General features: G+C 46.6%; 1 protein-coding gene and 1 non-coding gene across 2 annotated transcripts; both read left to right on the forward strand.

Annotated features, from left to right (window-relative positions):
* The first annotated feature begins 2,329 nt into the window (after positions 1–2,329).
* Positions 2,330–2,402, forward strand: TRNAV-AAC (transfer RNA valine (anticodon AAC)). The gene has a single exon. It is a non-coding gene; the product is annotated as a tRNA-Val (tRNA).
* A 203-nt stretch (positions 2,403–2,605) lies between these two features.
* MYNN (myoneurin) lies at positions 2,606–14,188 on the forward strand. The gene is made up of 8 exons (XM_066193711.1): positions 2,606–2,653; positions 3,178–3,474; positions 5,263–6,068; positions 7,603–7,762; positions 8,371–8,549; positions 8,743–8,826; positions 9,288–9,374; positions 10,462–14,188. The coding sequence occupies exons 2-8, from the start codon at positions 3,209–3,211 to the stop codon at positions 10,728–10,730; spliced, it is 1,851 nt and encodes a 616-aa protein (XP_066049808.1). The 5' UTR covers positions 2,606–2,653; positions 3,178–3,208; the 3' UTR covers positions 10,731–14,188.
* The last annotated feature ends 314 nt before the right edge of the window (positions 14,189–14,502 follow it).

Consider the following 14,502-nt stretch of genomic DNA (forward strand, 5'->3'; position numbering starts at 1 on the left):
CCCGGGGGGCGGCGGGAGTTTGGAACGCGCCGCGTGTTCGCGGGAGCGCGCCTGGCGGGGAGCGCGCCTTCCCTGCCCCGCACCCGCGGGCCGGGATCCGGGAAACACGGCCCGGGGCTAGGACAGGACCCGCCACCCGCAGCCGGGCCTGGGGCTTGCAGCGGGATTTGGGGGCTGGTGCCTGGGGTTTAGGGGCTGATGCCTGGGATGATGGGGCTGGTATCGGGATTTGGGGGCTGATATCAGGGTTTGAAGACTGGTGCCTGGTGCTTGTGAGCTGAATTAAGCCTTAGTTTACATCCACCCCATCCCACTTGAGGATCCCTGATTGAGGAACCAGGCCATTCCTCTCCCACCATTCCCCCAAAGCAGAGCTGTGCCAGCCCCACCGCCCCCCTCCTCCCCCTCCCACGCTGGGTTGGATGATGGTTTTCATTCATCTCTGCCGTGACCTCTCTTTGTGCGAGGCGGATGCTCCCTGCGGTGCTCCCTGGAGCATTCCCCTCGGACCCCTCTGCCGCCTCACGTTCCTCAGAGAGGCTTTTGTGCAGTTGTTTTTCCGCCCTGAAGATTCCCATGGAAAAGCAAGGCGTTTTGCAGGCGTTTCAAAGGAGTGTGAAACAACGATGCAGAGCTCTTGGTCCTCCCAAATTTAGTTGTACATATGCTGTGCAGGATTGGTCTGGTAAAGGGCCTCTTAAAAAAATACTTTATATCTATTCAGAAAGATGTATCCACGGACTAAGAAGGAGTAAATCATGCTAGATGCTCTGATTTTTACTGGTGTGCTACAGACACAGGCTTCTCCCTACTCGCTCCCAGGTAGCTCTAATCTTGGGTTCTTTTCCAGCAAGTGTTAAGGAAAATATATATGTTATAAAAATACATCTATTTTAGAAACATCTTCTGTGCACTGTGTTAGACTCAGCCTCCCTGTACTCTGTCACAGTATTCTCCGTGGGCTGGAAGTCACTGAGGGAGGCAAGGAGCCTTCTGTCCAAACTAAAATCTTAGGAGAAACTCTGACTTTCACCTCAACACCTGGTTCCATATATTCGGCTTAATTCCAGGGTAGAGGGCACCAGGAAATACAAGAAAGGACTGGAGTGGAAATCCTTATGGCAACGTGGTGATGATTCATTCATTATAGATTTGGAGCAGAACTTGCCAATCCCTAACTCTGTGCCAAAATCAGGAGGGTGAAATATGCCCTCGGGACAATTGAACTCTTGATTGTGAGCCATAATGTCAGGAAGGTGGAAAGATTTTCCACATTGCTGGGATTCTTAGCCATCCCTTCCTTAAGCCTGAGGCACACATAACATCATTTTTCTCTAATGCCTTGTACAAGCAGCTCCTCAGCTCCCATGACTTGTGAAGTGCCACTTTCAGAATCCATCTTACATGATCTGTGAGCTCACAGCTGTCTGGGTCAAAGTGGAAAATAGCAGGGGCGAAGCAGCAGCCTTCAGGGACTGGTGTCACTGATTGTCACTGTGGGTGACACCGTGGCTGGAGTCTGTCACACGGCCTGTGCTGAGACCTGGAGACAGAGTGGGAGCACAGCCTGGACTGACACACAGAGCCGGCACAGCAGCCTGCTCAGGGGAGAGCTCTGCCGTTTCTTCCCCCCAGCCTCCCGTTTCCCCAGGACATGACAACCCCACACTTTTCTGGATAAGCACAGGAATCAAACAAAAGGCGTTTTGTTTGGTATTTGGTGGAATTGGACAAGCGCTTTTCTACCCCAGTCTCCATGGCAACACCAGCATCTCTGGCATCTCAGCAACATCTTTGGTCAAAGTTTATTGGGGATGTCCCAGGTAAAGGACATTGGGAATGTGTACACTTCAATTATGTTTTATTTTGAAAAAAAAAAAAATACTGGGAATGCATTTGACCTGTTCACAATCCAGGCAACTTCGGAGAAGGTTACAGGATGCATCTTTCCACCAGCTGGACCTTGGCTCACGTTTCCCTCTGCAAAAAGTGGCAAAACCACATTCCCTTCTGTAGCTACTCCCAAGATCTGTTATTTCAGCTCCTGGCGCACCAGAAAATCAGGAGGATTAGTCACTTCCCCATTCTGCAGATCCAGCTCTAGGCGAGGTCTCGGAAGCTGCGCGGGGACAGGAGGCAGGGGGGAGGCTGAGGCTCCCGGGGGCGTTTGGGGCGTCCCTGGGGTGCAGGCGGGGCTCCGGGCGCGGGCCGGGGCGGGAGGGGACACGGAGGCCGCGGAGGGGACAGCGAGGACAGACAGGGTGGGACCGCGGGGACGGGAGGGGCAGGTAAGTTTACGGGTGTAACTGTACAACTTGCTGTCAGCGGCGTTTCCGTAGTGTAGTGGTTATCACGTTCGCCTAACACGCGAAAGGTCCCCGGTTCGAAACCGGGCGGAAACACCAGCCGAGGCGGCTTTTTATTTTTTCTCTTCCTCTTGGCGGACGGCAGCACTGCTCTCGGCTACTCAGCCCCGTTGCTAGAATTAATTTATTTACAGCCGCGGCCCGGCAGGAAGATTCAACCCGTTTTATTCCCCAACTTCGCGAGCCGCCGCAGGAGCGGAGGCCGGAACTCGCGTCCCGGAAGCGGCGGCGGCGTCACCGGGACATGGCGGCCTGAGCGCGGCGCTCAGCCTCTCTCCCCTCCGCAGGTGCGCGGGGCCCGCGGCGCTCGGGCCGCGCCGGGCGGGACCGGGGGGACGCGGGGGCGGCGGGGCCGGGCCGGGGCCGCCGCGGGGTTGCGGGTCCCGCGGCCCGTTCGCCGCCGAGGCGGCCCAAAGCCCGGGCCCGGGGGGGGCGGCGGCGGCGGCGAACGGAGACCGCTCCGGAGCCCCGGTGCCCGGGAGCGGCCGGCCCGCGGCGTGAGCGCTGGCCCGTCCGAGCCGCGCCGCCCGAGCCTCGGGGCGCTGCCCGGGGCCCGCCGTGACACGGTGTGACAAGTCCCGAGCTTATCCCGGGTTAATCCCGGGAGCGCACGGCCGCTGCCCGCGCCCCCGCCGGACCCGCCGAGCCGCAGCCGCCGTCGCGCTGTCCGCTGCTGCTGCCGGGCTGTCCTGAGCGAGGGGCAGGACCGCACGCCGACTGCCTTAACTCTGTTAAGGGGTTACGAAAAAAATAAATTGATTTGTTGGTTTTGGGGTTTTTTTTGTTGTTGTTGTTGTTTTTACTTTCGCAGATCAGAAAAGTGTCTGCAGCGCGTTCCCAAAATGCAGTATTCCCATCACTGTGAGCACCTGCTGGAGAGGCTGAACAAGCAGCGAGAGGCCGGATTCCTCTGCGACTGCACCGTGGTCATCGGGGAATTCCAGTTCAAGGCGCACAGGAATGTGCTCGCCTCCTTCAGCGAGTATTTCGGGGCCTTTTACAGAGACGCGTCTGACAGCAACGTTGTCTTGGATCAGACTCAAGTGAAAGCTGATGGATTCCAAAAGCTCCTGGAATTTATTTATACAGGAAACTTAAACCTTGACAGGTAACGTGCTGTTAAAGGGGGATAGGGAAATGAACTTTGTGGTAAGGCAGAACTGGATTTTTTGTAGTAAGGTCTGGAGAGACAAATAGCAGTGGATGTGGTGAGTGTTAACAACCGAAGTTCATCTGTTAGTGTGCTTTAAAATACCCCATGACATGTGAGTGCCGACATAAAGGTGTATTGTCTGATATTACACCGATTGATAGTTTCAGTCTCCTGCTGTTTTTGTCTGCTTTGGGGGAGATTACACATCCTGCGTGATTACCAGGAGAGGGAAGGACAAGTCTGGGGGTGAATTGCACTAGTCCTTTTCTGGAGAAACACACTGGAATTGTGAATCTGCTAGAGACTTAAGCCTGAGGGATGGATGAGCATCGGCGCAATTTTAAAAGTCACATTTGTTAGAATTTGCATGATCTGTTGCTTAACATTTTATATTGCATTGCCCAAAAGGAGTCACAGAAAAAGTATTTCCTCTCATCACTGCGGTGATTTTGTGCCTGTTGTGCTGCTTCACATACAGTGAGCTTTTTTCTTTGCAGTGCCTTTTTTTCAGCGAAAGAGATTTATCTCTCATGAGGGAGGTGTGGCTACTTAGAAGTACCAAGCCCAGGATTTTTTACTTCTTTCTCAATGCCTGATGTCAAATGCAGGCTTAAAAATTGGCTTTTTTTTTTTTTTTTTTTAACCAAAGTCATACTCAAAAATTTAAGTACACAGATGCAGGGTGGGTTTTTTTTAATTAGCTGCAGGCATTAACAGCAGCAGAGCTGAAGTTAGCGATTGGTGCTTTGCCAATGACATGTGAGCAGAGCTGTGCAGAGTTCTTGATGTCCATCTGGGACTGCAGCGGGAGAGATTCCGGATTTTCCGAGCAGGTGGATCTCTGAAGGAGGAGGAAGGTGGAAGTACCATTCTTGGCCAGAGAGAACTGTTTGGTTATAGGTGACACCTGTCTTGTTGTCCTGTGACCCATCAGGGGCTTATGCAGCTGCCTGCAAAGTCTGTTGTCCGCAGAGGTGGTGGATGCATGAGTGACACCAGGAGGGTACTTTGAACCCAGCACTCGCATAGCACAAGATTCTGAAACACTTGTGCTCGTATGGGGAGTGATTGTGGCAAGTTGTTTATTGTTAGAATGAGGTTGTTTACCGTGAATCTCTCTTTAAAGTGCTGTAAATCCGTAAATGCACTCACGGTATGTGTGGCCGCCTTTTCCAGATCGTTTTTTCCTAAACCATCAAGGCATGTGTAGCAGGAACTGAAAAATAAGAGTGTAGTGGTTTAAATGAGGACTTCCTTAGTGTTGTTGGTTTCTGTAGGATTAATACGTGCCACAGAAGTGCTGAGGTGAATGCACTGCTAGTGAATTGCCTGAGACTTTGGCCAGAAGGTTTATGAAATGGTATTTTTCAATGTATTTGATTTTGCGGTGTTTTATCCCTTCGTTCTGTTATTTGTGAGCGGTTTGGACCAACAAGCCCCTGTCTGGCCTCATCACCTTACAGCTGACTTTTGACTTCAAATTTTACAAGAGGCACGTAACTAAAATAAGATTCCCAGTCTGAGGGTCTGCAGACCCCACTGGACCTGCAGTTCAGGAATAATTGACATTTTAGAGCCTTGTGGCACTACAGCACCCAGAAATTAAATGTTGCTGTGTGTTCTCAAAGTCACGTTTTCGGACAGTCTGGTCCAAACAGCAACGTGTCCGTTTGTGATACAGTTGGAGCAGAACAAACGTTTGCTTTGTCCAGAATGTTTCACCCAAGTCTCGTTTCCTTGCAGCTGGAATGTTAAAGAGATCCACCAGGCTGCCGACTATCTCAAGGTAGAAGAAGTGGTCACTAAATGCAAGATCAAGATGGAGGACTTTGCTTTTATTGCTAATCCCTCTTCCACAGAGACATCCAGCATCACCGGGAATGTGGAAATGAACCAGCAGACTTGCCTCCTGACTCTCCGAGACTACAACAGCCGGGAGGAGAAGGAAGATGCCGCTGCTGCAGAGCTGCTTCAGCCACAGGCCAAGAAAGCGGCTCTAGAAAAGAAATCCCCTCAACCCAAAAAGCGAAAGAAGAATTTCAGCCCCCCCAAAAGCACGGAGAATAAATCCCTGCAGTATCAGAACGAGGCGGCCGAGAACACGTCCTTTGAGATGTTCTTGGACGCAAACAAGCTGGCCACCCACATAACAGAGCAGGCTGCCCAGGGCAGCGACAACTCGGAGCTGCAGCTGGCGGCCGTGGTGGCGAGCGAGACGCTGGCGGCGCAGGATATCCTGGCCCAGACCATGGCAGCCAAACAGAAACGGGGAAAGCCTCAGCAGAGCTGTGCCCTGAAGGAGCACTGCATGTCCAACATAGCCAGTGACAAGGGCGCTTACCAGCTGGAGGGCTCCGGGGAGGAGCTGGACCAGAAGTTCTCCAAAGCCAAGCCGGTGTGCAACACCTGTGGGAAGGTGTTCTCCGAGGCCAGCAGCCTCCGTCGGCACATGAGGATACACAAAGGGGTGAAGCCCTACGTGTGCCAGCTCTGTGGGAAGGCCTTCACCCAGTGCAATCAGTTGAAAACACATGTAAGAACTCACACAGGTAAGCCACTGGCCGTGTCTCGTGGGCTGTGGTGGCCTGGGGTCACACACAGCCGGGGAGTGTGGGGCTAGGAAGATTCTGACCTCTTCCTCCTGAAATTTTGTCTGCTGTTGTGTGCGTGCAGGGGTAGACCCAGTGTCCTGATAACATGAAATGTTTCAGCATTTTTCAGTACTGAATCTTGATTTCTGGATGCTTCCTCTGATTTCTCTGCTTACGAAACGTCAATCAGTGCAAAACCAGCACACTTAGGAGAGCTGGCTGTCTTTTAGCTCTGTGCAGCAGTGGAGTGGCCAAAAACTGCTGTCAGTAGAGCATGAAAAGCAAGCTGTACTTGATACAAGAATTTCTCTTGCCTTTTTTAGACTTCAAAATATAATATATGTTTGAGAACAAGAGTGAGGAAAATATTCAGTCTTATAACTTGTCCCATAGGGTCTCAAAAAAGATAGGAGGTTGGCTGAATTAGTGCAACATTTGGGATTTTATTTCCTAGATGTGCAGCTGAAATGTGTGATGGTGTTATGATCTGTGCATTCAGTAACATCACCAGGAGCTTGTGTCAAATCCAACATGCAAGAAAAACCACTTAGGAGCACTTAAATATTTCAATCCAGCGTGTCTGACTTTAAAAGATGGTGAACAACGAATTGCTGGAGCCTGGGAAGATGCAGGGGAGAAGTCTCGTGCTTGTCTTTCCATATGCTCTGTGTGTTGAAAAGCTCTGAGCAGAGGTCACAGTTTTTTAAATTCTGTCAGCCAGGGTCTGACCAAAGATTCACACATGAGGTGGAGCTTGTTTGCAGGATTCAGAGACAGTGCTGGTGGGAATGCCAGCTGTACTTTGTATCTCTGAGGGTATTGTCCTGGGAATTTTTGCAAGAGTGGGGAGAGAATTCCATGGTGTTGGTTCCTCAGTGGCATGCTAGATGTCTAATACTTTTACTTTTGAAGTGTTTGTGTACACAATTTACTCCTGAGGTTTGATTGTGCACTGCCACAGAGTGGCAGAGAAAGGCATTTTTATACTTTCTGGGACTGCAGAGTTGCACTAGCCCTTACAGGAGACAGTTCACCACTCAGAGGACAAGAATAGTCAGAGGAGTGCCTGTAACATTCTGCAGCAGATGCTAATGAGAAGTTAGGGAGCATTAGACTGTATGTTGAAGACCTGTTGCTGTTGGACAAGCCAGAAAAAGCAGATGATTTGTTCATTTTAAATGTTCAGAATGATGGATCGACATAACCAGCAAAGAGTCTGAAACGGAAGTGGCAGCATTCTTAAAATAATGTGGAGAAGCTGGCACTATTAAAAACTTTTTTTTTTTTTTTTACCCTGACATTATGTGTTAAAAAATAGTCCTGTTGTCCTCCGTGTTCTAGCACATTCCACTTCAGTGGACTGATTACAGGATTTTCCAAGATGTAATTTGTAAGAAGTATTAGAACAGACACCTGAGCTTTTGTCAGGTCATGGATTGCAAAGCTTTCTTATGTAAATACAGAGAGCACTGAGGGTGTTGTTTTTCGCCAGGGGAGAAGCCATACAAGTGTGAGCTGTGTGACAAAGGCTTTGCCCAGAAGTGCCAGCTGGTGTTCCACAGCCGGATGCACCATGGAGAGGAGAAGCCTTACAAATGTGATGTCTGCAACCTGCAGTTTGCAACCTCGAGCAACCTGAAGATCCACGCCAGGTAGGGCACAAGTGAGATCCTTGGGTTTGTTTTAACAGAAACATTTACTGTTGTGAGCGTGAGAGTAAACGTGATTTCTAATCCTTTTCATGTGGGACTTCTCTCACAACACCTAACAGAGTAATTGTATGGATGTACTTGCTCATTAAGGATGAGATTTGTGCTGGATGAATGTACAGCCTGAGTCTGGTACCCTTGGTTTAAACTGCTTGTAGCACAAGAGAGGAGAGAGTTCTGCGGTGGGAAGCGAGAGAAGTTCTCACTGCCGTCTGCGCGGGGCTTTCGGCAATTTTGACAGGAGCAGGAACGATACTCCTGCGTTGGGAATCACCATCCTGTATTTCAGTACAAGAACGCTGAGTGCCCGTGGTGCATGTCACCTGTGCAGGGCCTGTGCTTCAGCTCAGCTGCCGTGGAAGTCATGGATGTTCCAGGGGATCCAGGGAGCGACCAGGCTGCGAGTTCCGCTCCGCAGGACCCGCGAGCTCGCTCCAAACTCCGTAGTCGCCTGTTTGTTTCCCCAGAGCGCAGCAGGAGGAGCGGGCTCAGAGCCCTCCCTGAGGTGATCCCTGAGCCCTGGGTGCTGCTCACAGGGGCTGTCATTGCAGGAAGCACAGCGGGGAGAAGCCGTACGTGTGTGACCGCTGCGGGCAGCGCTTTGCCCAGGCCAGCACGCTGACGTACCACGTGCGGCGGCACACGGGAGAGAAGCCCTACGTCTGTGACAGCTGTGGCAAAGCCTTCGCCGTGTCCAGCTCGCTCATCACCCACTCCCGCAAACACACAGGTACAGCACAGGGGCAGCGACCCAGAAATCCACCTTGGGAGTGCTCACCCAGCTCCTTTCTCATGTTGTTTTTCCTTTGATTCCAGTTTCGGGAGCACTTTCTCCCACTGGACGTTATCTCTGGTTTTGATTCGTTCTTAATGTGTATTGTGGTTTATGTATTGAAGGAACAACGTGCTTGTGTTTCTTTTAGGAGAGAAGCCATATATCTGTGGCATTTGTGAAAAGAGTTTTATTTCCTCTGGGGAGCTCAATAAACATTTTCGGTCCCATACAGGTCAGTTTTCAGACAAGCTGCTTCCTGCACCATAAATTTTAACTTACTTTTACTCTTTCGCCTTTAAAAACCACTGCATTGGTCTGTACTTGAAAGCAGAACAGTTTCTTAATTTATGTATCTCTGGGTTAACATAATGTAAAGAAAATACTCGTTAATTTCTTTAATTGCCTTCAGAGTAGTATCTGTACCACAGCATAGGTGTTGATGTATGATCGAGGCTTTACTTTAAATGTTTGGGTCCTCTTGCTTTGTTTTAAACTATTATTCTGGAAATAATTTTATACTAATAGTATAAATGCAATATATTGTATAATACAGTAAATAGTATGGTACAGACAAAATAAGAGTTACAAAGTTGTATTTCAGAATAGAACATTGAAATCTGTTATCCTGTGTCTCTGACTGTGTTTTTTTCAACATCAAGATTGTTCTCACTGCCAAACCAATTTTTTTTTCAGGTGAAAGACCATTTATCTGTGAAATGTGTGGAAATTCCTACACAGATATAAAAAACCTTAAGAAGCACAAAACAAAAGTTCACACAGGTGAGTTCCTTGTGCAAAGAAAGTAAGCAACCACATCAGCTCTATTGCCTTCCATGTGAATAAATATTTTTGCTCATCCAGGCTTAAAATTAGAAAACAAAAAAAATTTGGATAGTATTTGTTTTTAGGGCCAAAAGCATCTGTATCCAACTTTGTTCAACACTGGCTCCATACTCCTTGTCCTCTGTCCATCCTTGTGTATTGACCATAAATCCCATAAAGCCTCTGTCATAGGGAATAAATGGTGTCTGTGTACATCAGGACTGGGAGGGAGAGGGTGAGAAAATGAGCCATGTGCAGAGACAGTGTGGAATTCAGGAAAGCCCCATTGCAGCAGGAAGTGAGGGCAGGGCAGCACTGAGTGTGGAGAGGTGATGTGGGAGAGCTGCCAAAGCAGGCCAGCTCTGATGGAGAGACAGCAGGCAGCCAGGAGTGTCTCAGCACTGAAATAACAGACTTTGGAGCATGCTTTGGTAGAGGAAGGGTCAGATATCCGATGTGGCTTAATCACAGAGCCATCCAAGAGCAGTGGCTGGCTGCATTCCAGCAGGAAGACAGCAAGGAGCCCACTAGCAGGGTTTCAGTTAAGAATAGAAAGTAATTTTTCAAGTGACTGGATAAAATCTGTAATGTGTCCGGCTGGAATGGAGTTAAGAATTGTTGTCTTCCAAAGAAGTTTACAGACAAGTGGTACTTTATACACTGCTCTTTCAGTTAAACGAGGATGCTTGGGTGTGACTCCGGTTCTGAGACTTTCTGGGATGGAAAAATCTCAAGGAAACTTTCATTATTACATTTTTTTCCCAAAGATCCTTTGTTCACTGTGATGTTAAGGGTTTGTTGTTTTCTGTACCATGCCGAGTAGAGATCAGGTTGGAATGCATCATCCTTCCAGTTGTCACAGTACAGGCAGCAGCAGGTGTGATTCCCAGTGCTTACACTGTACTTAGAGCCTGGAAGCACCAATATTCCTGTGACACACCAGGTGTTGTCTCTGACAGTCATTGGAAAGGGAATTTACAGAATCTGTGCACGAGCTTTTGAACATTTCTTTCTGGTTTGTTTTTCTTTGTTGTTGTTTCTACAGGACCTGAAACTTCCCCTGATTCTACTGCACTTGATAATTCTTTCAATGAACAAGAATCCATTCAGAGTCAGAAAAGTCCTTTATCAGAGTCCATAGATGTGAAGCCCTCTGAGATGTCTTTAGCACTTCCTCTCCCCATTGGGACTGAAGACCATCAGATGCTGCTCCCTGTGACAGGGAGCCAGTCCCCTTCATCAGAAACATTACTGAGATCTGCTGTGACTGGATATTCAGAACCTCAGTTTATTTTCCTGCAGCAGTTGTACTGACAGAGCAGTGCAGAGCCATCCAGGTAGTTTGGTAGGGAGCTTGGAAACGTTTGGTAAAATGAACACAATCAAACCACCAGTCACACTTTCCCATTTGGATGTGTTCACTGTTTTCCTCTGTGTAAAGACACCTGTAAGGCATTTCCGTTGTGCAGTGCTGAATTGTGCTAATCTACAAGCAGATTTCTATTTGTGATTAACACTAATTTCCAGGAGATGATTCTGGCAACACCTGCCTTAAGAATTCTCTGTTACATATGTTGATGTACTTTGGAGTTCTCTTCCCATGTTCCTGTTGATTTGATGTGTCACAATGTCATTTGAGAACTGATATTTTAAGCCATATTTGATAGTTTAGGAAGATTAACCCAGAGGCATAGGGAAAAATCAGTATTTGGATGTGTTAGTAAGCCTGCACTCCAGGGTGCTAGAGTGGTCCATGGTGAGGGCAGGTCAGTGCTCTGCTGAGCTGCTTGCACAGATTTGCTGCTGGCTGCCAGAATTGCCATCTTCAAGTGGAGCCTGACCAGAGGGAAAGGTTTCGGTGTGTTTTCCTGACAAGGAAAGTAATGGAGGGTTAATTTTTGTCTGAAGTGTGGCAAGTGGGATGGTCCTAATGGCATGGATATTCCTGGGTCTTCTTTCCAACAAATTGCCTTTCTTTCTGTGTTTGGAGTGAATCCAGCATTGTTGTATCTTGTCCCAGATTTATTTTTCACATCCCTAAAACACCCTTGGTCTGGCACAAACAGCAACAAAAGGAGAGCTGGGACATGCATGTTGTAGATGAGGTGAAAAGATGCAGTGAGTTAATTAGTGAGGCATGAATCAGAGCTTCATAATCCTTTTTTTTTTTTTGGCTGTAGTGCTGCTTCTTGTGCTAGATAGGAGGTACAAAAAAGGAAATAAATCCCGCCCTTCACTGTGAAAATAATGAGTGAACACTACCTGGGGAAGCATTAAAGAATAATACAATGGAGCGGATTGATACTCTTCCGGGCAAGGTTTTGTTAGAGTTTAACTGATTTGTTTTAATTACAGTTTTTTGTATTGCTTCACCTCTCATGTCTCTTGTCCACAGTAACTGCACAAAACTGGTACCTAGCAAGGCCCAGGTAAAGACGGGCTTTATAACTAGCAACATATTTAAAAAGCAACATTTTAATGTCTTGGTAGGGTCATAAAGGACTAGGTGATAATAGAAGTACTTTTCTACTCCATTTTGCCAGTTTGTGCCATTAACAGTTGCAAGCATTATTTATGTAATCATCAAGCAGCAATGAAACCGTCATGATACTGTACCAACAATGCATTTAAAGCTGTCCTTTGTTGGTTATTTCCTTGGTGCTAGCATTTATTTCCACCGATGCCTTGTGTCCAGACGCTGATAAATAGAAGAGCATAGAAGATACCTCTTAACTGATTCCATTCCACATGGAGTAATAAGTAATCTGCACCTTAATTAAACGGACTTGTGAAAAAATTTCTTGAAGGATTTCATTTAAAGAGTCTGAAAATGGTCCCTTAACTCCTGAGTGTGACTGTAATTTTTTTTTTCCTCTCTTCCTACATGTTTGTATTTGTAAAGTGATAGACCTTTTGTTGCTTTGCGTTGATCAGTTTAGTGTGGGGCATGTCTATAACCTGCTGCTTGGTCACATTTTAGGCTTTAATATGTGGCAGATTTGCTGATGAAATCTACCATGGCCAGCAGGAGTACAGCCACGTTCAACAGGAACATCCCTAATGCAGGAATCTCTTACACTGTCCCTCCTGAAGCTAATTATTGCAGGGCCTTTAATTGCTCTGCTTGTCTGTCCCACAACGCTTCTGCACAGCTGATGTTCATAATGCTGGCAAAAGACAAAGGATAAAGTTCTCTGGTGTTTTCTTTTTGGCATTTCCCTTTGTCTCCCCTCGTCTCTTTCAGCTTCTGTTGTTGGTGTAGCCCCTGAGGGATTCCTCAGCCTTGCCATTTAAGACTGAAGAACCACAAAATCAGGATCTTGACGGTGTGTAGCTTGTAGTAAGCTTTCTCTTTGCTGTCTCTCTCTGAAAGTAGAGCAGAAATCTTGGGATAGACAAAGGTTTAGTCATGAATACTGAGAAAGAAAACACCGTACAACTGATAACTTGCGTATTTAAACAGCTTTGGAAGACAAACTAAAGATACGCTGCAGGTAGCAGAGGAGAAGCAGCTCAGGATAAACATATCCAGGATAAATGAGGAGAGAGAACAGCTCTGGAAAGAAACCTAAACAATAACTACATTCCTACATAGAAAATGCATTCCATAACAGTGTTTGTTTGGACTGGTTTTATATTTCTAAAATTATAGCTTATTACTGTATTCTTAGATTTCAGACTTTTTTAAAAAATACAGTGCTTAGATTTATACAGGATTTGTTTAGATACTTATAACAGTAACAGTTGCTTTATTAGTCATTTAGTTTTCTTTATAGACAAGAAGATACTCATTATTTTTTACAAGACAACAATTTTAACCTTTCTTAATAGAATACACAGGCTTGTAGTTTTGTCTTGGAGCAATAATTTAGTGACCTGCACTCTTGAGTCCCCATCTGAGAATCTTGATTTTTATCCTCATCTTTTATGAAGATATCTCAGCTGCTGAGGTATGATCTCTACCAACTGTATTCATTTACTAGAATATAGATTTTAAATAAATAAATATATATAAATATATATATATATATATATTTGTAGGTGTGTTCAGGCTGTAGGTCTGGACTGTACCTTTTGCCAATAGATGCATGGAAATCAGCTGCACATGTAAGTCCTAGGCTTAAGGGTTCATTTTGAAGTACAAGGCTTATAACAGTATTGGTAAATTCTGTAAGGGATTAATATGGGAGAGCATGGAATCTTTTTAGGCATGTGTCCTTGCAAAAGAAAAGAAGGAATTTCAATAATTCTATCAAGAGTAATTCAAAGAATATGACATGTTTTGTCACACTGCTCTTTCAGTCAATTTTGCACTGAAGTTGGTGCAAATTTTGCCTGAATAGCTTATCTGCATCTCTAAATCTCTGAATTGACTGTTTGGAAGTAACTTAGGTGAGAATAGCTCTTTGTATCACGTTGACTTTTAAATTAGTGCCTCTCAGTGGGCACAAAGCATGACAACCTTTCTGAAATCATGTGCTACAAAACAATTTTCAAGTACAGACAAGTCCCACATGAAGGATTTCAGGGCTGTGATCCCAGAGAGGCTCAATAAGCCTTGCAGAACAAAGTTCAGATAAGGACTAATAACTGATTTTTTTGGTTAAATTATTTTTAAAGTATCTGTCATGTATATACAACTTTTCCTCTGTTATTTGTATATACCTCAACTCTCAATTTTACAATCCCCTGGGAAGGGAGGGAGTTGTACATATTTAGCCTGAAGTGTTTTATGTTAGACTTTAATAAACTTGTTTTATAATTTTCCCTCACCTTGTGTCTCCTGTTTGTAACTGCAAGGGGCTGCAACAAAAGCAGGAGGGAACCAGTCAGACACAACCCCTGTCACCACCCTGGCATGAGCACCATGGGGGCCCCTGGAGCACACAGTAGGATTTGGGGGTCCTTTGCTGCACCCCTGCCCTGCTGGATCAGTCACTTGCCTTCATTTGCCTCCCCTCTAAAACTGGGGGGGAGGAATGCTGCCTTTCAGCAAGGTACAGTGAGGTCTAAAAGCTGAAAAAGTGGTTTTCAGAGCAGGATTATGCTTGCTTTAGCTTCTGAATACCTCAGAGGAACATGGCAA

Source organism: Chamaea fasciata, unplaced genomic scaffold, assembly GCF_029207755.1.
Source record: "Chamaea fasciata isolate MVZ Bird 193981 ecotype frontalis unplaced genomic scaffold, bChaFas1.0.hap1 SCAF_11, whole genome shotgun sequence".
NCBI lineage: Eukaryota > Metazoa > Chordata > Aves > Passeriformes > Sylviidae > Chamaea > Chamaea fasciata.